Below are 24,711 nucleotides of genomic sequence, written 5' to 3' on the forward strand. Positions count from 1 at the left end.
TATACCAAGCATGACCTAAGTTGTTAGTCTTTGGGAATGGTAAAAGAACAATATGGGGATTTAACGGCACAAAGGCAATGCGGCCTTTTGGGTTGGATAAGATAAAGTTTCTGAACCAATTTAATAGGATATTGCATAATAGGGACTCTTTATGTCTTATAGTGAGGTTAGAAAGGGTGGCAAATTTACAACTTTCTTGAGATCATTGTGTAAACTCTTGATGATGCATGGCATGCTCCTTTATTACTTATAAAGCCAGAGATGCTGCTTCTTTTAGTTGATATTCTCATCCCATTTTAATCCATGTTTCTCTTTTCCACCATGACATTATGTCAATATGTTCACAATGGAAAAGCATGAAATTACTGTACCAATCTCAAAGTATTTCTAAAAGTCACATAGGTTAGCACACTGACTAATTCCATCAGTATTTAAAAATTATAAGATGCGGATCTTTATATAGTAGTAATATAGGCTATATAGTTAATATTCTGTGAAGTTGGTCTAGATCTTTATGTTTGCTTCAGAAGTAGTAGACTATTCTCTAGTCTCACCCTTATCCTAACCTGTTATTCTGTTGATACAATTTGTACTCTTTCATATCATCTAGCCTTGCATATTTCTGGAGATAAATCCCCAACTTAAAATAATTTTGTTGATTGAAGTCCTAAGTCTGATGTTTCAATCTAAGCAGAAAACTATGGTAGAAGGCAAAGATTACTGTGGGCGTAAAATTGCTCTGCTCAAGTCGAACTATGACCAACTTCTCGAGGTATGTGTTCTGAAAATTCTCACATCATTTTTCAGATGTTAATATCTGTTTATTGATATCCTCGGCCGTATAAGCGAGAAATTACTCAAGTTACGTGGGTGGAAGGCAGCTCTTGATATTTTGTCCTTTTTTCTTTAATTGACCTTGTTTTTCTAAATAAGATGCCAGTTTTACCTCATATTTTTAATTTGCAACCTCTCTTGCTTTTGCATTTTGAGTAATCAACATCCAATTAGTGTGTTTCGTCTAGGGGAGTGTACATCTTACACATGGAATATCACCTTAAGGACATTCTCTCGACATGAAACCTAAAGATTAGTTGGTAAGGTAGAAGCTGGCCTATAACAAATTTTCATCAAAATCAGATTAGTAGATTAACATTGAATCTCAGGGACCCACAATACTGAAGCACTTAGTGACAGTATTCAAGTCCTAATGTGAAGGAGATGACATTATGGCTTTTGTTCTGTGAATCATTATCAAGTGTCAAACTGATGGAATTGTGCCACAGCCGCTTTATAATTATTTGCTCATGCTACTAATTCTCCTCTTCTCTGACCTTTTGCGTAATTACTCCAGTGTGCCAATTTCATTCATTATGATTGTATATTACATGGAGCTCTCACACTTAAAATGATACTCCCTCCGTTCCATAAAAATATGTGTACCGTCCCACAAAAATATGCATTCTATTTTTGGAAAGTTATACTCCTTCTGTCCCAAGATAAGCAAATCATATTCCTTTTTGGGATGTCCCACTATAAGTGAGTCATTTTCCTTTTTAACAAAGAATCTCCAGTGACTTTATTCTCTACCTACTTTATTCTCTCTTTACCTCTCTACTTCTCTCTCTCTCTTCATACTTTCCTCTCTCTACTATAACTCTTTCAATATCAATTCCTTAAATCCCGTGTCTAAAAGAAGTGCTTCGCTTATCTTGGGACGAAGAGAGTATCAATTTAATAATGTAGGTCCCACTATCTACTAACACTACTTTAACTATCATTCTTCCAATCTCTCTAACTTTGTCATACCATTTTCCTCCTCTCTCTTACTTTTACCAATTTTGTTTAATTCTCGTGCCATACCTATTGTCCATGTTTTTATGGGACAGAGGGAGTATACTATAATACGAATACTCTGAGATCATAATCAAAACAAAGCTAATAAGTCACAAAAATATTGTGTTAAGACTGTAGATTTCAGAGTACAGGTGAGCAATACAAAGCCTATTACCACTGTATGCAATTGGTATCTTGGTCATAACTGAAACTAAATGCAGGTGGCCGCAAAAAAGGGAAGTATAGCAAATGAAGCAGGGGCTATATTACAAGCAAAATTGAAACATTTGCCCCCCTCACAGTGATTGTGTTTTAGATTGTAACAACTTGCCTTGGTATGTGCCATATTTACATTTGGTTCTGCTTTAGAAACATATAGTAGATGGTTTGATAGGAGCATAGAGAGTTAAAATGAATATTGCTGTTTTGGGATGGCAGTTTCCGATTGTATTCATGTTTTATGCTATGGATGTGCGTAACTAATCAGTTAGCAAAATTCCATATAATTTTCTTTTGTTCATTCAAATACAGAAGTAAATAATTCTCTGTATACTTTAGAACCGCTTTGTTTCATCTAATAGAGCAAGAGAACCTTAGTAGAAATTCAAAAGGCAAAAGTCATGCTTCGCTGGGAATAACATTCAAGAAATGATAGATCTCATCCTCGTCAATAACACCCACATCCGTTGAGCAAACTGCACAGCAGACGCGTTTAAATGTCTCAGCTGCACCGGTTTGATCTGTTTCAGCTTGAGAATTTCTTGTGTTCCTCTTTCGTCTACTTCCTGGTTTTGGCACTTCCTCCTTTATTCTACAGTTGACAACAAAAACTGCTCGGTATTGGGTCACGTACTTGTCATGCCTGTATTAACAGAATGTAAATTTTTAAGTTAATAATCCAAGAGTGGATATAACCTGATTATGCATACATGAGTCCAGTGTTGATGCAGAAATTCATAAGTCCGATGGTGTAGATGCATCGGATTTTTGGGAGACGAACCAAATGGTAAAAAATCATAGGGAGTATTACATAAAGTCACTAGCTAATATTACATTTGAATACACAAAACTAAAGTCATACAAGCAAATAATACATTTATTTTTCAAACACAATATCCACTAGTTTGCGTTTTATCCCTACATCCAGTGGAGATAAGTCATCTTTCTCCAACAACTTAATTAACATTTTCTCTTTCATCTTCATATCGGTTCTTTGTATCTTTTCACACTCTAACTCCAGACGAGCCTTCTCTAGCTTAACCTCATAATCTATGGCAAACCTCCATGCTCGAATTTCCGTAGCTAATACTTGGCAGAATTAGACTGTGTTGTCTTACATTTTCCTTTTCTTTTTGCCTTGCATCTGCCAATAGGCTGAGAAATACTTGAATTTTCAGATAAGGGAGTTTTTGGATTTGAAGAGATAAAACTCTTTAGATGCAATCCTTGTCCTTTTTAAGTTGTGAACACTTTGTTGATCAACAACATCAATGTAATGAAGAACATGTGCTATATCACAAATACTCCAGTTGGGATGATAACTCATATGCAAGGGTTGATGAGAATAATTCGGTTTATATTTATTTTAAGCATTATTAGAATCAGTGGCAATAGCCTAAGCAGCCATTATTAGAATCAAGCATAAGGGGATTGGAGGCCTTCATATTTATGAACTCTTCAACAATGTCCACAAAGCTCAAGAGAAATTGAGCCTATTCACCTATTCTTCCTATTTCATTTTTCTTTTACTTTTTAAAAAAAAAAAAAATTCTAACCTACATTGAATCAATTTACAACTAAGGCAGCAACAAAATGGGAACGTAACTAAAGGAGGTGTAAAAGGCACTACATTCATATATTTGGGGAGTTAAAAGAAAATATGGAGATTAATTACTAGAGAATCAACAAAGGGTTTGAGTTTCCCCAATGTAATCGGAAATTGGAATGAGAAGAGAAGAATACCTCTGGCAATCCAAAGAGAGGGTAGTGAAACAAGCAGGGCAGCTGAGCACAGCGTCGGAGGTTCGGCCTCCTCTTTGTTTCTCAGCCCATGATTCGTTCTTCTCATCCAATTTTGGGTCGTAAAATTCGGGCTTCGCCTATTCTGGAGTGCGCCTCCAATTTTTTTTTTTTTTTACTTTGGACCGCTGATGAAATTAAAATCACAAATTTTAATTGAAATTTTAGCTAAAATTTGATCAATGAACTTATGCATATTAAAGAATTTCCCATGAGTTCAATTTTTCCCTAACTAAAATTTGACGTGACACGTATAATAAAAATAAGCAAAACAATCAACATAAGAATCGCTTTTGATCAAGTGTAAATGATGATATTATTTTGTGTTTTACTTAGTTAAAAAATCTCTCATACATTTTACCGAAATTCTAAATCATATTCAAATACCAAATTTTGTAATTTTAGGAACCAATAGTCCTTTTTTTTAATATATATTCCATTGTGGATTGACTTTTTTTTTAGCTAAAGACACATTTAATTTTACTTATTATTTTATTCTTTCTTTTACTTTAGCATCTCTTCTTTCTCTTATTTTATTCTCTCATCTACTTTATTTATCTCACTAAACACAATTTTTTTTAAATCCCGTACAAAAAAGAAACATATCAAATAACGTGGGATGAACGGAGTAGGTACTTAATAGGGTAATTGACGATAATACTACAGCATGTAGGGCCTTCTTAGCATGACTTTAAATTTTTATAATTATAATAGTACTACAAGTCTACAACACAACATTTCACCAGGATGATGGTGAAATTAAACTGATGTTGGCAAATCTATAGGCCCAAAAGCTGCACTAGCATTTTTCCAAGACAAAACCTAATACATTGGGGGAAAATATTTACACAAACAAAGTAGCAAAATGTTGGTGATCATTTCCTCTTTTTGTCATCTGGCTTGACAATCTGAACAGGAGCTGCTGGTATCCTGATCCACCATTCCTTCAACCTTCTCATCCCTCTTTCAGTATCTTCCCTTCTCAACGGCATATATCTCGTGAAATACTCCAGAAAACCCATCAAGATCACATATCTCACTGGCACAAATACAAGTCCCAAAGCCATTGCAATCAACACCACACTCAGCTTATCCGTCGCCTGCCATTCAAAACACAAAACTCATTGTTACAGCAACAGCATCTAGTTTTAGAAGAGCGGCGAATATACCTGTGGTGCAACAGCAAAAAGAAGTGCTCTTATTTTTAAAAGAGCGACATTGCCACTTTGAATTAATGACTCAACTTGCGATATTGCTTCTTGTAACAGTAGCAGCTGCTCCACTGCATTCTTACTAGGGGGAGCTACAATTTTGCACGCCTCCAGTTGTCTTCTTCTCCAAAAGTATTTGCGCCACAGCATCACGAGTGCCATAAATACCAAAATGGATGGTACTAAGTACTTGCTCCAACCCCTGGAAGTTGTAATGCACCTTTTACATACAGTTACAACTTGCAACAGATTTGGTACAACCCCATTTTTTAGATGCTACACAATTTTAAGCAAACAACTCTCTTTATAACTTCTCAAATTGCCTAATAATCACCAACAAGTCTATGAATACATGTCTGAAACCTTTGCCTTAGCTATATCCTATTTTTGAAGATCAGAGGAGAAACTAAAATTCAGCTGAACATTAGAGGATTCCTATAGCTTATAACCCAAGCAGGAGAACCAAAGAATTTCCCTTAGTGGGCTGTGGACTAAAAGAATTTTTGGGAACAGCATGCCCATCTCATATAAACAACTTAGATCAACAAAGTGTCCAATTCTAGAATTTTGGAGATCATTTTCTCATTTCTTCCAGGAAAGTATCACTCAAGCAAAAACGGGTGTCTTCTTAAATCCAGCATTTAGGAGCAAAAATAATTTTGAAAGAAACAAGCAAGATTGTGTGTGATTATTACTACAAGAACTTTGCCTGAGAGCATATTGAATAAAATGGTTCAAACAAGACATGCACACAGACATGATGGTAATTGATCAGTTGCAGTTAAACCAAGTTGATAAGGTATTCTGTGTGACCTGTGATGTGATAGGAGTTTTTGTAATTCAAACATTTTTGACAGCCTGTGACTCGAAGTGGCATGATCTTGTGCCGTTGATAGAGTAAGAGTACTGCAGCAGTGTAATAGAAAGATATGACAGTGTTTCTTACCTAACTATCAAATAGCTAAATATTACCACAAACACCAATGACTTGTAGGGATCGTTCCAGGAAGCCAGACGTTCAATCCGGCCATATATCTCAAAAACTGGGAAGAGCAACTCCTGCAGACAAAAGGCTATCATTTATCAGGGGAAAAGCAAGGAACAAGATACATGTAACCCAAGAACGGTATTCACTTAACCGACCAAACAAAGTCATATTATCTACTTCTAGCACCTATTGGTGGCATTCTCCAAGAGGAAATATGATCTCATATTCTTATGATATGAAGAATAATCACTGTTAAATTTTCTTTCATGAAATTTGCCATCAGATAAACACATTAACAGTAAGAAACGGGGTGGAATTTAGGCAGCATTTACTGTCTGTGGGCATTTGGCAGAATCTTCTCTTTAGTTTTCCCTTGTACTTACTTTCCATCTTTCACATGTTTATGCAGCTGAAATTTAATACTAGTATACCTTCTCTGCCACAAAAAACTTTTTAGGAATACTAGTCCATCTAAAATGGAATATAGCTTTCAAAATAACCATTCATGTGAAGTAAACTCTGACAATTAAGACTTGTTAATCAATACCTTCCCGATAAGGCAAAAAAGAGAGAACCAAATTTTAATCATCTAGAAAACCAAGTTCACTTACAGAGGCAATTAATAAGTCAATCAAAGAAGCATCATTAATTAAAATATAAAATTAATAGCTTACAGCATCATACACATTATATATTTGCCAGCAAATTGGAGAAAAAGGTTCACTTATATGCTAAAACGGTTGAACCTGCATCAAGAAAAAAGAATGTAACTGGAAAATTAATGTAATAAGGGAACCTTCATCACTGCTACATTTGTATCGATCCCTTCAACTTTCACTTGATCCACAGTGGCTTGAGCAGCTTCAGCCTTTCCAGTGTCCTGTTCCAACTGCTTCACGACAGCTTCTAGAGGATTTGCTACACCAACATGAAGATTCCCAGCGGGATATGTTGCTTCTACATTTACTTCTCCCTCTTTCGGTGAAACAATTCTTAGTCTAATAAGCGTCAGAAATGCAACAGGGAATATGGGCTGTTTATTTGCTTTTGGAGAAACAGAAACCTCTTGTTGGCCAGCACTAGGAGTTATGAGGGCCATTTGACTCGCTAGAGTTTCTATTATCATATCTCCACCTGGAAGACTTTCAGCCAAGTTAAAACACAACAATGCTTTGTAGTTGGACAATGAGATGCGGAAGGCCTCTCTAACTGCATGAAACTGAAAAATTCCAAGAATCGCCCGAGCAAGCACTTCTGATTGCTGATTTCCCTTCAAACCATATTTCCTATTGAACCTGTGGGCCCGTAGAATCTCCAGACAGATATCTAACCAATAGTCTCTCCTTGAGCAACCTTTAAATTCAGGAAATTCCAGATACACAGGCTCTGCTCTATACCAAAACTAGAGTCAAGACTCACAATATAATTATATTATTTAAGAGTACATGTATATTGTGTAAATGAGCTAGGGACCATACGTGGTTGTTGACTTGTACATAACAGCTTTATCAAAGAGACGAGCACCCAGTGGTCCAGTTAATTCAGGCTTTACAACTTGTTTCGTGTCAGTAGCTAGATCATATTTTACAGCTTTGTCATATATACCAACGCCAGGCTCAAAGTAAAGGGCATGGTTTGTTAATGTCAACCGCCCTAAAATGGTCAAACAAGATGGACAGCCAATATAAGATAATGGTTAAATGTTAGATTGTTAACATTTCAAATATCAAAACTAGACTACATCAAATAATTATACGCAACACAAATCATATTGCAAACCTTTAAATTTTAAAATTGTGAAATCATCTAACAATTACTTATTTTTCTAAGTAGATACATTCAGATATTCATTATTAAAATCATTTTAAGATGTACCAGAGGATATAGAATAAAACAATTCCATACAATGCACAGTCGTTAAAGACATAATTGAGAATATAACTGTTCTGTCTGAGGTGATACTCTTATTTCCTGGGTGATTCATTCAGATATTATCATATTACAGAGGATCTTAGGCAGTTGCAAACGGCCTTAATGGTTTTGAGTCTTTTGACCTACTAAATCAGCTCCAAAAGGAGACGTTACAGCTTACCTGGCCATGCAGACATGCCAATATGCTGTAAAACTGGCTGTGTAGGAACTGTGCCATCAACATCTATAATAATTTCATCATCAGCAAGTGAAAGAGCGGCAATAGCCTGTGGTCCCAGTGCATTTTGTGCTGACTTTGCAACCCTGCACCACAAGTAGGAGTCACTAAGATTTCCGGAACATACATAATTGGCAATCCATCCCATTTTCAGCTAAAGCCCAGATGAAAAGATACATGCACCACACTATAAATATTTATTAAAAAAATGCAACTTGGGGAAATTATCATTTAAAACAAATGTTAAACAACAAGTTATCAGGGTGCATACGATGCAAATAGTTTTAAGCACATTTGTTTTTGCTGTAAAGTACTCAATCAAATGAAGGCAAGTTGAGAGGCTCTCAGCATCTACGCATCACTAAAGGTAGTTTTGTTATCTTTCAGTCGTTAAATTTTGATAGAAAATACTGAGATGAGATTCATTACAGGGATTATATCCATCTTTGAACTTAACAAACTAACCCAACTACTTCAGATCTGCTACAAATCAAGTTCTTTAAAAAGATCAGGCAAAGCAAATACAAAGAACATGGAGGAAGTTAGATAAAGGAAGTGATGCATACTTATCAAGACTTCGAAGGTATTTGTCGTACATCAGAAAATGAAGTCGGGAACCTGAAGAACTGGTTAGAACATCAAAAAGATTGTGAACCGTGGTTACATCTGCAATAACTGGACAGGCAGGAGCTATCCGAGCAAATGCCTCTGGCCCAACAGTTTTCTTGTCATCAACCTTATGTTTACAATAACATAATTGACATAAATGGTGCTGGTAATATGATATAACAAATTCATAAATAAAAAATTTCCAGAACATATGTAGCACGAGTTTCTTAATAGTCAATACTAACACTGAACTCATTTGAGTGATAAAACCACCTGAAAAGCCATTTTGGTTGAATTGGAATAAAATAATGACCAACCATCTTCACCCTCCACGTCCTGATTGCTGCAAGAAGCTGTTTCCTGCAATGACATATTACTCATGAGACCAAAAGTGATAGCGAACTGACAATAAAACAGGAATTCACTTCACACACCCACCCTCTTGTGAAAAGTCTAAATAGTGGAGTACTCCATTAGTACAAAACAATTCAAACAATCATCTGATAGACATTATACTTTTGGCAAAGAAAATATTAGTTCCAATCGTACTTTATCAATGAGGTTACTATCAACACCAGGATCATCCCATGCGACCATCATGTCAAATGTCAGGTGGCAAAATTCCTTGTCAGTTAAATAATTGGGTTTTGTGGTGGCCAAATGCAGTGCTTTATATGAGCAGAATTCAAGGAAGTTCCTAGCATAGGATGGAGGTTGCCTAAGATTATCAGGTAGCTCAACATCGAATAGGGCCTGTAACTCTTTGGCTGATATGCCAAGAATCCTACAAGAAATTTATAGAGTTAGAAATCATTCTTCAAATGGACATAACTCATGCACAGCACAAGGAATCAATGAAGTGTTTCTAAGGAACAGTAGAAACAAAATTATGCAGTAATTACTATATTAGCTGTACTTAATGGCAATGATTCAACCTGCACCATGGAATCATCTTCGAATTGATGAAGGGAATTCGCAAGTGAAGTAAAACTTACAGGCAATACAGGCAAACATAAAACAAAAATATACAACCCCTTTAAAGATATCATAATATAACGCTATCCCTTGTCATACATTAATGTGTTGATACAAAGAAACATAGTGCCAACACACAACATGTGTGCCGATACAAGTATTCACATGTTTTTTAAACCCTATCAGCTAGTATAGAATAGATCTAACACACTACAAAAGTTCATGTTCGTCACTATTCCACTTCTTGTAAGAAAGAAAGAAAAGCAGAGAACAATCATACAAAAATAGTTGGATATTTTCAAAACAACTGGAAGTTGGAGTGAGTCACTTGAATTTGTGTGTAGTTGTTTATCTCACTTCCTTCTCTCATTACATTGCTTCATCTTAGGGTATCACTGTTTTATACTATAAGGGCAAGAAATTGGAGTGCATTGAGAATCAAATTAGCGAGACCACCTATTGACTAGCCCAAATTACCGAGACGATCGTATGATCCTGTTAAAGTAATTGCACCGAGAGAAATGACACCACCGTTACCGTACAACACACAAACATATCAGGAAACAACAATATCTACCATACCAAGTGTATTCAACATAGAATGGCACAGAAGGGTGAGAGACAGAGTCGAAATCAATTACTTGGAGCAACGAGAAACAACGGAGTTGGTGTGAGGTGCGAGAAAAGGAAGCGGCGGAATGTCGTTGGGAGGGTTATCGGCAGCGGCGGCGCTGGTCTTCTTTGAGAAAATTGATTTCAAATTCCAGAGACTGTCGTTCTTTGGCGCCGGCTCTGCATTCTCCTTGTCCATTGATCTCCGCGGAAATAGAAAAACCCCAAAGTTTTTGAGGATTTGGTTGCTGGTTTTCAGTTTATTTTGCCGACTCAATCAAACAGATTCTTTTCTTCGTCATTCATACTCCTAGTTTACCACATTTTTACGTAGAATTCTAAAAACAAATCTTTATTTCTAGTACTAACTTATTTTTAAATCTAATTAAATTAATAATAAAATTTAATTTTTCCACTAATAAAATATTAACTCGTAAAATATTAAATCTAATTAAATTAGTAATAAAATTTAATAATGACTCAACTATGAAGAAACTTCTCGAAATAGAAAAATGACTCAACTGTGAAGCAACGGAGGGAGTACTTTTTTACCTATAATAAAAATAAAGTCCGATTAAAATTATAAAATATTCAAAAGTTTAATTTTTGTTATATGTAAAAGTATAGTAAAATATTTTATCAATTTTAACAGTAATTTTTATATAGATAAAATATTGTTTATTTTTAATAGTATTAAATTAGTTAGATTAATCTAGCTAATTAGATTTATAATTAAGTAACTAATTTAGTCAGAACCCATTTGTTAAATTTTAAAACATATATATAATTCTAGACCAAAACATATTGTTTTGAACCAAAATATTTTCTAGATCAAATATAAACGACCAAATTGAAGTTTAGTTTTTCTAAAACAAAACACTTTTGACAGGTATTATATTTTGTAAAAAATTTTGAAGAAATATATTTACCTTTTTTCTGCACAAAAGGTAAATACAGTTACTATATTATTTATATAGTATTTATCGGTTTATTATCGTTTTTTAATAGCTGAGCCATCTTTTCACGTATTTTAAAAATATTATAATTAAAATAAGAGAAAATATGAATACTATGAACAATCTTCCACTGAAAGTGGATGAAGTATTTTTTAAGTAAGGTTACCAGCAATCCACACACGTATCACATAGACAATCCATAGAACGTCGTGCATTTAGTTTCTGCGCGTTAAAGATTTGACCAGTTTAATTTATTATACTACTCCCTCCATCCCATTAAATATGCAACATTTACTTTTCGGCACAAGATTTTAAGTAGTGTTGTTTTATGAGTTAATGAAGAGAAAATAAAGTAAGAGAGAAAAAAAAATAGAGCGTATATTGTTTTCATTTTTAGAAACGTTTCATTTCTAATGAGACAAACTAAAAAGAAAAACATTTCATTCCTAATGGAATAGAGGGAGTACTATATAATACTCCCTCTGTCCCCCATTAGGAGTCACACTTCCGTTTTTGTACTCGTTTTATAAAAATGATAATAAATAGTTAAGGTGGAAAAATGGTAAAGTATGAGAAAAAATAATGTAGAGAAAAATCTTGTATACATTATTCTCTCTCTTACTTTACCATTTCTCCACTTTAACTATCTATTACAGTATCATTTTTATAAAGCTGAGTATAGAAACGAAAGTGTGACTCCTAATGGGGGACGAGGAAGTAACTAGCAGTAGTAATTAATAACATTAGTGCACAACTCAAGGCAAGCAAAAATGCTAGTCATAAAAGTAAGAAAAATAGATACAGTAACACTTATTATAAACAATACCTAAGCTAACCTTATAAGCATCTATTATTTTAGAATAATGAACCACAATAACAAAATAAATCGATACGAATAAAACTAACCTTACTCTTACGCATCTCTTATTTAATGGTTGAAGAATCAGAAGCATATGCTTTAAATATACAAAGACACTGCATCCCGAAAACCTCGCGTACACAGTCAGCCGGATTTGATAGAACAAAAATCTTAGGAAAATTGTATACAAAGAAGTGGATATATTCTCTTGTTATGCTAACTTCTGCGTAGAGCAAAATTGGTGCAATAGATGCAGCATCAAGATGCATTGGCTGAATCATCACTTAATTTTGTTTCCTCTTCAGATTCACCGACCATCTTCTCTAGTGAATCCAAATCCCCAACTTCTGAGACAGTGTGCAGCCTAAGCTTTTCAGCATCCTCACTGAAAAAAGGATAGAGAAAGAGGTACAGCTCTTTAATGGCCCTGATGGTAAATCACAATTTCATGTATGTTTAAATTTTTGGAAATGCTACTTACTCTGTCACACCAAATGCTGTTTTTACGTTTAAGGAGCTGTCTCGGGAACAGAACTCGGGAAGCTAATCAATGACACAAGAAGAGATGATCAGCCAATGCAATGACATTAACTTCAATAAAGTTTATTACTACATCTGATCTGACTATTGTACCCACCACATATGTGTAGAGTTGGCAAGATGTTAAAGTGGTTTCAAGACCATGATGAAGGATGAATATGGATTTATATATCGAAGATCAAATAAATCAAAGGCAACAATCATTTCTAACATATTCTCATAGGCAAATGTAATGCTGCTGCTATCGAAGTAGAAGTTTACCTCAGACAGATAATAGATCTTTCCAAACAGAGCTTGCACAGCTAGTTTCCTTTTGAATCCTTTTTCAGAATATCCTGATATATCCATGACCACCGGACCTGAAAATGCATGCAAATTCTAGATCAGTAAATGAACTTGGTGAAGATCAATTAGCTGTTATAAATCTAAATCCCAGTAGATCGGTCTCTTCAAGGGCTTAAGGAAGTAGGGTACTAGTTACTAGGAAAAGACGAGAAAAACAGTTCTACCTTAACCAGCAATTCAGCAATCGCTCACACACACAGCGCTAGACGATATTTGTGCTAAAGTCTCATCGACAGCTATGAACAAGTTCAGATATTTTTCAGGTTAAGTGCAAAATTAAAAGCTGTATATGTTATTGATTGGTCTAGAAACAACAGATGTTTTGGACACTTAAATCAGACGATAATCAGCAAAAAGTTCACATATGGTTACCTTTATCGTTGACAATCCTTCCTGAAATCTCATTCAGAATGCCAGCCACTTCAGAATCCTCCAACTGTGTTTCTTTCCTGAGGTGGATCAGATTTGCTATCAGGTCTGGATTAAATGGTTTCTCGTTCAACACATAACGGATGTATTTACGCAAAATCTCTTTCATGTCAAAACCTGTCTGCAAATACAACACAAAAAATAGATGAAGCAGTTTGCATGGCACACATGGTTCTCTATCAACACACTTGAAGGGAAACAAATGACTAGGGTATGTAATAGTACTATATTTTAGCTGGCACTCCCAGGGAAAATTGTAGTATCACTTGATATCAACTACTGGCGGAATCTTTTTTTACTTTTTAGGGGACAGGGAAATGTCTCATGGATTTCAATAGGGTGTTTCTCAGAAACTTCAATGGGCATGGGAGGTGTAAACTGAATTAAGTTTTGACTTCCCATTCTTCTAAAAAAGATTTAAACAGTTTTATGGAAATAACTTATTCATGGATTATGCTTGCTATGTGTGACTCACCTTTTGCATCAGTTCCTTCAAAGCTGACTGGTTTACTTCACCGATTCCCTTAGCAAACAGCTCATCCAGAGATATGCATAGCATAGCATTTTTGTTGACCTGAAAATTGCTAATCTTGTCAAGCAAACAAACATGAATACAATATATTTTCATAAAGCCTCACTACTTCTAAACGTATATTACTGACAAGAATGGCTAAGTGAATGTAATAAACCACTTTGCTTGTTACTATCTGTTAAAGTAGTTACACAGCTATATGCAAATACAAAATAAAGGAGAAAAGTCAGCATATCACAGGCGGAAGGTGATTTGCGACTTGGCTGGATCATCAGCTCTCTATTGTAAAGAACTGAAGTACCACATCCATAAGCCTTGTATATTTTCTGACTGTTTCTGCTTCATGCTACGTATTGTATAGCCCTTACACTTCTTCTTTTCCTTCCTCTTACATAGAAAGATAGAACCGGTTCAATCATTCCCTTCTGGTCGGAGGATAGGATCAGCATTTACTATTCGGCTGTGTTGTAACAAGTTTTAGCAACTACTGAGCATATCTCGAGCCAAAATAAGTTGTACTATAAGGCTATAAGCCTATGACAGTTGGGTTGTCAAATACATGGAGGTCCAATCCAGTTGAACCAATCTCCGAATGTGAGAAAGTGAGAGAGGCTTATTCCAGTTACCAATATGGGCGGGAGATATTGAACGATTCGAAAGTTAACATTAATCTACTAAAAACTGACGCATTGCATACTGTACTCATCATTTGTCATTGCACCAACACAAGGATTGCAATTTTCGGGTATTCTACCTTTAAAAACAGAGAACATGCTACAGTTAAACAATCTCCACATGACCATCATCGGTTCTACCGTTCTACCAAACACCAGTACAGTTATCACGCAAAAATGGCACTCCGATAAACACAATGTACGCATTGAGATAAAAGTAAAACAACATAACATTGAAACTGCCGAAAGAGGGGAATGCAAACCAACCAATTTGCGGCGTTTCTCTCGAGGGGAATTGAACTTCCTGACGGTCTTCACGACGGCAATGACGAAAGTGACGCCGAGATAAGCCATCGGGATCGCCAGCATCCACGGGAGCGAGCTCTGCCCAACGCGCGGCCCTGGAATGGTCTGAGTGACAGAGCCAGTGAACTCGACCAAATCCAGAGCCTTCTCCTGTATCCACGGAAGCTCCTCCTCCACTTCCTCCTCCTCCTCCGCCTCAGCTTCCTTCTTTGTATCGATGGTGTTGCTCTTGCCGCTACTGGCCGCCGCTCTTACTAATACCGGGCGAGAAGCAGCAGAGGATAGTGTCAATAACGGAAGTGTGGGACCGAATTGAAGGGCGAAGGGTTTGCGATTGGGAATTAAGGATAAGGGTTTGGGGAATGGGGAAATGGAGGAATCGATTGAAGTGTGGGAAGAGCTGCAGCAGAAGCTGCCATTGCAAGTGGTCATGTTGGGTGGAGATAGAGATGATATTGGATGATGTCGGATTTCAACGGTGGAGGAGTAGAATGCCGACGAGGCGGGCGGCGGAGGGCGGACTTGAATCGGCGCAGGCTGCCGTCTAATGTATGGGGTGAGGCGAGGGTTATACCTTCTAGAATCAGTAGTACAGCTATTAATGTATGTGCAACAATTTCACCTTTTTGAAGTTAATTTCATTTTCTGATTTTCATGTTAATGTTTCATAGGCTATATGCAGATACTAAAATAATTTTAATAATATAATTATAAGCATTGAGAGTGAAAAAGATGAAGGACAATTTTTATATCTATCTTGTTTCAATTTTCCAAGCTGTTAATGTAATCCACTAAAATTATGTGTTAATTTATAGGCTGAAACATTGGATAAGAGGGGCTTTTCTATACCGTAAGAAATTAAAAATAATATCGGCTATTCACTAAAACAAGTATTCGCACAAATCGCACAATTAAGTTAGATAAGAGCACTTACAATGTGGGGAGTGAAATAATCTTAAAAAGAAAATTTATGTACGGTGGGGTTTATGATAGTTTTACTCTTTTTTCTTCTGTCGTATTGCTGATTTTTATCATGCGTTTAGTTGGTTCTTCGGTAAACGTCAAATCTTCTTTATTTTGTAACTGAATGAAAGGATGAAACAAGTCGACAATTTCTTACATCTCGTAGACGTAGTGAATAATAGTGGGGCTTGGGATGAAAAGAAGAAAAAAGAACATAAACAAACTCAATTAAATTAGGAAGAAAAGGCAACCATCCAGATTCATAGTTAAACTGAAACTGTAGGCTGCTGTATCCATCTCACTTGATGCAATATATACAAGGGATGCATAAATAGCCTTGGCTGATTTCCTTCCACCCCATCTCCCCTTCTTAACAAAAACAACAAAATGAAAGGGACATAAATAGTCAAGCTTTCAAACCAAAAACTCTCTCCAATGCAGGTTTTGGACCCTCCTGGTCTTCATTCCCAAGTAACTGCAATCATTGAGTTGGCAAGACCTGATTCCTCAAATGTTGAACTGACATCAAAATCCAATGTTGTTGATGCACCAGGAATAGCTTGGCTCAGGCGAAATGGCCGGTTACCATCTTCCTTCAGCTCAAAGGAGCAGAATGACCATAGCAGTTGTACCAAATGAACGATTAAAAGGGATCACTTGAAAGCAAACATGGTACTGCAGCACTTGGTAAGACTAAGAGGGTAATGGTGGTGTGTAGCAGGAGGAAAGCATTAATTCCATAATAAGTTGATACTTTGCATGTGATGACAAGAGTCTTAGAGGAATGCTATAATATTTGATACAGTACACAACAACACTAAGTGTCTTAAGCAAGACTCCAAAAGAGAGAGAGTAGTACGCAGAAAATTCCACTGGATTCTGCGCCCATCAAGGAGACGCACTCCAACCTTACAAAGCAGACTCTTGTCACATTTCGGTTCATCAGGAAAAGGTAAATAAGTTGGCCTCTTCACTTGTGCCTCAACAGTGGGATCATCCACTTTCTTGGGTTGACCTACATCAATCGTCTTCTGATTTTCCATAGAGATAGCCAGGGCTCTCTGCAGGTCCTCATCATTCTCAATAGTGTTATCTGCAGCTGTTGAAACATTTATAACAATCATCAGTAACTACATCAAGTCAGTACATCGTTACTAAATGGACGCTTGAAGTCTTCCTGCAGTACTCAGTTAGGCAGAGGCCATGAGGAATGCCTATTTTTTTAAGAGATGGTATTATATTAATAAAACTGTGCAATTGAACTCAACAATTCAGTTTGTTACAATATACGCATGGGAAGCTATTGAACAAAACATTAAAGTCAGTAAATCAAGGCATCCATGACGCACTAGAACAATTAAGATGAGAAGTCATACATTCTCTGCCATGTATTACTGGCCCATCATCAAGTAAAGGAACTTAATAAAAACTCTAGCTGACAATCTTACACTTTCTTTGTATTAACTAGCTTGAAAACATGAAAAAATATCATCGACAATTGAAGAGAGGTTTTAATCAGAAAATATCCTTTTGCTAGAATATGACGATTTTCCAAAATGGATCAACTAGCCATATCAGTTGCTGCCAAACAAATCAACACGGAAATTACCATTGGGTACAATATTGAAGTTCATGCTTATTTACTTGATTTAATTATACTTCGTAGGAAGAGATCTTCAATCATTAGTTTATTGAATCAATACTACCAAAACTTATTCACAAAACCACCAAAATTGCACAATCAGCAAAAAATGATGATTAACAAAGTGACAATATTATTTGGAACATTCAGAAACAAAAATCTTGATGTTATCCAGCATATATTGACATATTTACATGAACATTTTTCTTGAATAATGATTAGTGATTTGCATATGGCAAGCAGAGATTTGATGTAGAAGTAGAAAACCTGTAGTTAATTGAGGATGTGAAATAGGAGACTTCAAGCTTTCTCTGGGTCGTTTATGCGAGTGACTGACATGAAGATCTGAGGGGCTACCGTCCATAAATTGTAAAAGATCCTAAACATGTCATGACCAGAAAAGTATCAATGCACAACCCTAAATTTAAAGTATGTAGTCCTCCACGGGCATACACGTTTAGTTTCGGAAAAAGAAATAGTTGAAAGAGAAATACATGGAAAACTCACCTCCAGCAAGTTTTGTGGCTGAATCATTCCACACCAAGAGCGCATTTTTTGACCCGTTATGGGATCAATCACCATAATGACTGGAATAGAGTCTAATTTGTAGTAAGTACAAACTTTGCTCCCCTCTTCTGTATCGTCGTACACCTAAAGCATATTAAATGTCTGGAACTTAACAATTAAAATAAAAAAATCATCTAGGTTAATAACTTTTAGAGTGTTTTTAGCTCCCAGTGTTTATCACTAAAATTATTACACGAGAAAGAAGAGTGCTCAAGAACATCTATATCTGCTAAATTTTAGAAATCACGGCCATAATTCCAGATGTTATAAAATACAAATGCCATCATACATCAGTTGTGCCCCGTGTGCAACCATAAAGACATTAAAATTGAACACAAACAACTTTTTTCCCTCTCATATTCCAGCACTCAAAATATGAATGCATCTTTAAATTTTCGTCTTGTTCATCAAAAGCATACATAGCATACGTAAAGTGGAACATGCAAGAAATGCGACTGTCCTATCACAGTATCAACATAAGAACATCTTGATGCAGAAAACACACAAGCCTTAACATGATTTCTTATCATGTAGAGATTAAAATAACCCTAAAATAAATGTAAGGCCCAGTGTTCCAAATTGACAATTAACATATGATAACACAAACCTGCCAGAAGACGAAGTATGTCTTGATTGTCTGAGAAACAGCTTCATTGGCCCAAGTGTCACAGTTAAGCTGCAAAGCAGACAAAAATATAATTGTTTCAGATAGTAAGAGAGAAACACTGGGGGAGGGGAGGGAAGGGAATATAAAAGCAAGTACCATATGGGAGCTAAATTCCTTGGTGGACTGCATGTTGACTAGGAGCCATTTGTTCTGATCTCTTGCATTATCTTTAGCCTGAAACAAAATAGACCAACATCAAATAACAAATCAAACAATGAACAAATCAGCCATACAAGAAGTTTTGTGAACCAGGTTCTCAGCAACTCAGCAAATAGTATTCTCAAACATAGTTTTCTATCGATTATGACTTTCTGAAGTTAAAGACCGAATCAGATAAAAAAGATGTCATGTTAATGTCTCCTTTGAACCTGGTTTTTTTTCTCCACTCACATTAGTGATATCTCAAATGAGTTGGTGTTTAATTTTCTCTTTTGCTTATAAAGATTGTTTCTTCTTATTTTCATCACATACATAGGTATCATTCACCAAATAATTAGGCATTACTAGTCAAAAATCAATTACACACTTTCCATCCAAGTTTGATATTAATACCAGTGAGTGCTAAAAGCTGCTATACCATGTTAAAACATAATTAGATACAAATTACAGGCAAGGTTTTTTTACTGAAGCTCAGAAGAGAAAGTGTAACATCCCAAAAATGAGTCTAGATGAAAATTAATATTTTAAATATATATGTGTGTATGAATTAATAATTTCGCTATATTAAGAGACCTCTACTTACTAAATGATCCTAGAATGTGGTGCAACAAAAGTGTGGAATAATATAAATATTATTAATCATGTGATATGTATATTTAATTCAAATAAAAGGATTTCTAAATATATTTTCCAATTTTGATGATACACGTGTGATGTAGATAAAGTGGGGAAAATAAGTTTCCAATGTGTTGTATATGTAGAACAATCTAGAGATTAGTTAAATAATTGTACTAAATTAGAAAATGACATTTGTCCACTCTTATCTCCATTAAAATAAACAAGTATTTAATATATGAATATAAAGAAAAGGTTGCTAGAAAATTCTAGAAAAAAAAAAAAGTTAGCAAAATAAAAGACCTTCAAGTCCCTCTTTGGGGTACTCTCTCGGTCTCCCTCACTCAACAAAATTAAGAAAATTTTAGGATATATTTCAAAGAAAATTCGCTATGAGATCGTGTCTTTGGGAGCAATCGAGATTTGCTACGAGTTCGTGTAATCGAGGCCATGTTTCAAAGAGAATTAAACAAGATCAAGTCTTTGAGAATATATTAAGTAGGGGTGCTACAGAAAGTGGGTTAAAAAAGAGTTTGAATTTCGACCTTTAACCCCCGACCCCACCCAAAGCAAATGAAAACCCAAGGTTATATATACATAAAATACATTTTACCTTTTCAAAGGGGCCATGGTACATTATGACAAATGGAGGACGATATAAAGAGGCAAGATGATCCTGAATTTTATCAACAACAGAAGATGATGAGCCTTGTTCCGCTTCTCATATTCCAGGTCGCTTCATTTCCTCCTGAAAATTCCGGAATGGAACTACAGAATGAGTTCCATGAATCTCCCGTTCTTAGTGTTATGCTGGATAAAGCAAAATGTGATTAAATAATACCATAGCATAGAAGTTTTAGCAAACTTTATTATTACATTAATTATACCTGGTAAGAAAAAATACCAAATAAAGAAGTTGACAGTAACAGTTCCTTCAGATGATATGTCTAAACTAAAAACTACTTCTCTGAACCATGCATGAACATATATTAATACAGAATAACATATATTAATACAGAATACTATATTATACAAAGGTGCCAAATTAACAACCTGCACATAGAATCATGGATGATGCTAAATGATCAGCTTGACAAGGAAAACCAAATTTAGAGAAGTGGAAAAGGAATGTTCTTATAAGATCTGACATACATTAAACAAAATTAAGTAAAAATGGGTCATAAAATAAAGCTATAGACATCATAAAAGTGTGAAAAATTATGATTTAGCAATTAGAAAGGTTGGGATACCTATAAAGTATTGGACTATCATAAAGAACATCTCTTTTCACAAGTAAGAGCAACCACTATAGGGGTGGCGCGCCGGCCGCCCCGGAGGCGGCTAAGCCGCAGCGGTCTATAGGGGGGCACGCGTCCGCCCCGCGGGCGGACGAAAATGTTGGGGCGGAAGGGCCATCGCCGGCTTTGCGGCGAGGACGGGCCGGATGAGACAGAAAAGCGGCGGCCGCCGGCTTTTCCTTTTTTCTTTTTTTTTTTTTTTAAATTTGAATCTGTAATTATTTTTTTTGTGGTGTTTCATTTATCAATAAGAGGAAGATTGATTGTTTCTTGAAATTTGCAGAGATGGGAAAAAGTAGTAAGCTAAGAAGATGAGAGGAATTATTGAGGATGAGATGAAAAATGGAGAGAGATTTGTGAGTTGGCTTTGGTATATTGTAAGGTAAAGAAGTAAAGTAGGTTGTTTGGGTGAAGAAGATGAATTCCAACTTGAGATTTCATGGATGTCTCGTGAATTCTCGTTTCTAAAGTGTTGTATTGTATTGGAGAGAGAGAGAAAGAGTTTTTATTAGTTTTTATATGTTTTTTTTTTTAAATGTTCGTTGTGTAATTTTCCGGTATCCATTAATACAACGAATATTTGGTCTCATCGCACTTTTTAATTTTATTATTATCTCGTTTTTTAATTATTTTTAGTCCGATAATTTTAATTGTAATTGAATTAAAATATACAACAAATAAAATAAAGTGAAATTTGTCCACCAAAAAGTGTCCACTATTAATGCGGACACTTTTTTTTGTGGCTGTGGACAAATAAAATGGGGCTATGGACAAAAAAAAAAAGTTGTCCACCTATAATGGATGCTCTAAAGGTGCCCGCACACCGTCGGTGTCATCTTGTCTAACATCTGGACCACCCAAATCCTTCTCTAAATCATGAAGGAGCACATCATTTCCCAATGGAGAACCCACAGGAGGTTGACCTGTCCTGCGTTCATTTCCAATAAAATAAAGTTGAATAGCTTCCTCAAGCTTCCAGCTAGTAGCCTGCATCAAATGAATTTTTACGTTAAATTAATGAGAAAACTATCCAAATCTGATATGCTAGCAACAGCATATACTACAGTATTAGTGTTCCAAAACATAAAACAACAAGGCATAGACACACTGCAGTTTTAAAATATCACTATAACAATAAGAGAACTCGTGAAGATATCTGGACAACACACAACAGGCATAGAGATCTCAAACTATTCCTTTTACAAGATAAAGGTTCCCTCCCAAGTTGCAATTTTGACACAAAAATATTTCAGCAATGCATAGGACTGAAAGTCATTATGGTTTTGACCCCTGCTTCAAACAATCTTATTAATCCTTAAACAGCATTCCTTACCCATCAGATGTTACTTGCAGTTGGTGAGATTGCTCAATCCCGCTGATTAGAAGAAAATTCAGATTCCCAATGCTTCACATCAGAATTATTACTACTACCAAAAAAACAAAGAAAAGCCAACATCTTCAAGAACCATAAAGGCACATTACAAGGATTGGGAACAAGTTTAAGGAGAGACATTGGCAATGTAGGTTACATGAATAAGTAGATCGAGTTTGGCAGTAAAAAATCTGAAACATAAAAAAAAATAAAAAATAAAAACAGAAATCCAAAGCACCTGGAGGAACTGGCGAGCAGTGCCAGCGGTTTGGCCGACGGCGATCTCCAAAAAGGAGGAAACCAAGCTCTGCTGATCCACAGCTGATACGACGCTCTCCATTGGCGTTTTGTCACACCTAATTATTGGAAATTAGATTCTTGGAGAGAGTATGAAGGAGAATATCAAGAGTTTTCAGAGAGATGACTCTCAAACAGTGTACTAATACTTCAACCGGTAGAATCGAACTCCCTCCATCCCATAATAGATGACATACTTGGAAAATGACACGAGATTTTAGGAGGTGTAGCGTTTCTTCATAGTGGAGGCAAACTTTTTGGCACGGGATTTTAGAAATGATTGTTGGGTGTATTAAATAAATAAATTAAAAAGTAAGAGAGAGGAAAAGATAGAGAGAATAAAGTATAAAGTGAATAAAGTTGAGAGAGTAAAGTAAGAAGAAAAAAAATTACCACATATGAAAATGACTCACTATAAAAAAACTTTCCGAAATAGAAAAATGACTCAACTATGAAGAAACAGATGGAGTACTTAGAGCATCTCCAACGGCGGACGTCCGGTCGGACTTCCGCGACGGGCGACCGGGACGTTTGCCATTGGAACACATCGCCTCGGATACGAACGTCCCGTGAGGACGTCGGATATCCGCGCGACGGGTGGGCGGACGTCCGCCATTGTGGCGTGGGTCGGACGTCCGACTTAAAGTTTAATTTTTTTTAATTTAAAACTCTATAAATACGGCTCGTTGTACTTCATTTCATTCCGTAAATTGAGTAATTGTGATTTTATTTTATTGCGGAAAGTCATAGTGGAAGTCCTACATTGTGCAGTGGGATGAGAAGTCCTAGTGACGTGACAGGAGGTTTTTGTGGGAAGTCCTAGTGAGAAGTTTGCCACCGGAGATGCTCTTATATTAATGCGAGAGAGAACCAAAAAAAAAATGTGGGGCAAACTAAAAAGGAAAGTATGACATCTATTGGAGGGAGTATTACTCTCTTCCCTTCGTCCGTATAATTTGTCACCATTTATTCCAACACGATTTTAAGAAATTTAATACAAAGTGGATTTGGTTGAAAAAATCATTGGCACGTGGATCCTACTTTTATATATTAATTCTATAATAAATTAGCAGTAGAAATGAGTTACTGGAAGGTGGGGTCCACTATAAAAAGTACTCTCTCCGTTCCCTCATAGTCGAGGCGGAACTTTTCGGCATGGAGTTTAAGAAATGAATATTGACTGTGTTAAATAAATAGATAAAAAGGTAAGAAAAAGAAAAAAGTAGAGAGAATAAAGTAAAAAGTGAATAAAGTAGAGAGAATAAAATAAGAGAGAGTAAAGTAAGTAAGAGGAAAACGTTACTATATGGAAATGACTCAACTATGAGGGAACTTCCCGAAATGGAAAAATGACTCAACTATGAAGGAACGGAGAGAGTAATAAAAATAAAAGATGATAAATTTTTAGAAACAGATGAAAATGAAAATAGACAAATTCTGAAGGACGGAATGAGTATAATATACTCACTAGTTTTTACCAAGCACATTCTATTAAACATATTTTCAATCTCATTTATTAGTATAAAACTAACTATTATGTCCTATTAAAAATAAAATATTTTTTAATATAGAAATAATTACATTTCTATTTTTTTACTAATTTATGAATAACAACACATAAAATCATGCGTCCAAAAACAAAGATTTCACATTTAACTATATTTTTTTAAAGTAGAATTTTTATATTTTACTACATTTTTAATTCCCTTTCTATTACATTTTTTTAAGTGCTGAGTCAACGGATGATTATCAATAGCACATCAAGGAAATATTAAATTTATTTAAAAATTAATTTTAGCCCAAAAATTCAATACGTTTGTAGATAACTCATTTAAGCAAACGATCTCTTAATAACAAGGCCCATATATAATTTTGGCCCAATGCAAGTGTTTACCTTTTGCTTATTAATTTCTCCTGGTTTTCGATCGAAAATTGGGCGGCGGGGAATTTTGACGAGGGTAAAAATGTCATTTAACACGTGATATAGTCTAGGTTACCAAAAACTTATTTTTATCTAGTTTTTAATCTTGTTTGACAAACAAAAACTTATTTTCACCTTTCAGGTTATAACAAGATTTGAGGTAATTTGCAGGT

General features: G+C 35.5%; 3 protein-coding genes and 1 pseudogene across 7 annotated transcripts; all 4 read right to left on the reverse strand.

Annotated features, from left to right (window-relative positions):
* Window positions 1-2,305: 2,305 nt before the first annotated feature.
* Window positions 2,306-4,658, reverse strand: LOC125206368 (E2F-associated phosphoprotein). The gene is made up of 3 exons (XM_048105634.1): window positions 4,653-4,658; window positions 3,796-3,932; window positions 2,306-2,695 (listed from the first exon to the last, which is right to left on the reverse strand). Exons 1-3 carry the CDS (start codon window positions 4,656-4,658, stop codon window positions 2,452-2,454), a joined length of 387 nt encoding a protein of 128 aa, XP_047961591.1. The 3' UTR covers window positions 2,306-2,451.
* On the reverse strand, window positions 4,530-10,682 carry LOC125206090. Of its 5 annotated transcripts, none has more exons than XM_048105392.1 (10): window positions 10,426-10,676; window positions 9,359-9,593; window positions 9,083-9,169; window positions 8,767-8,936; window positions 8,144-8,286; window positions 7,530-7,704; window positions 6,848-7,442; window positions 6,010-6,122; window positions 5,097-5,265; window positions 4,530-4,952 (listed from the first exon to the last, which is right to left on the reverse strand). In XM_048105392.1, the coding sequence occupies exons 1-10, from the start codon at window positions 10,593-10,595 to the stop codon at window positions 4,728-4,730; spliced, it is 2,082 nt and encodes a 693-aa protein (XP_047961349.1). In that variant the 5' UTR covers window positions 10,596-10,676; the 3' UTR covers window positions 4,530-4,727. The 5 variants fall into 5 exon arrangements, 4 of the variants coding, with proteins under 4 accessions (XP_047961349.1, XP_047961348.1, XP_047961350.1 ...); XM_048105391.1 differs by having other exon boundaries at window positions 5,022-5,265; window positions 10,426-10,674; XR_007173906.1 differs by having other exon boundaries at window positions 4,752-4,952; window positions 5,022-5,265; window positions 6,036-6,122; window positions 10,426-10,682.
* Window positions 10,683-12,248: 1,566 nt separating this feature from the next.
* Window positions 12,249-15,638, reverse strand: LOC125208503. The gene is made up of 6 exons (XM_048108139.1): window positions 14,999-15,638; window positions 14,001-14,099; window positions 13,469-13,646; window positions 13,013-13,110; window positions 12,693-12,754; window positions 12,249-12,596 (listed from the first exon to the last, which is right to left on the reverse strand). Exons 1-6 carry the CDS (start codon window positions 15,467-15,469, stop codon window positions 12,470-12,472), a joined length of 1,035 nt encoding a protein of 344 aa, XP_047964096.1. The 5' UTR covers window positions 15,470-15,638; the 3' UTR covers window positions 12,249-12,469.
* Window positions 15,639-16,215: 577 nt separating this feature from the next.
* On the reverse strand, window positions 16,216-22,708 carry LOC125206369 (annotated as a pseudogene).
* Window positions 22,709-24,711: the final 2,003 nt, after the last annotated feature.

The sequence above is a fragment of the Salvia hispanica genome, chromosome 2 (genome assembly GCF_023119035.1).
Source record: "Salvia hispanica cultivar TCC Black 2014 chromosome 2, UniMelb_Shisp_WGS_1.0, whole genome shotgun sequence".
NCBI classification, from domain to species: Eukaryota; Viridiplantae; Streptophyta; class Magnoliopsida; order Lamiales; family Lamiaceae; genus Salvia; species Salvia hispanica.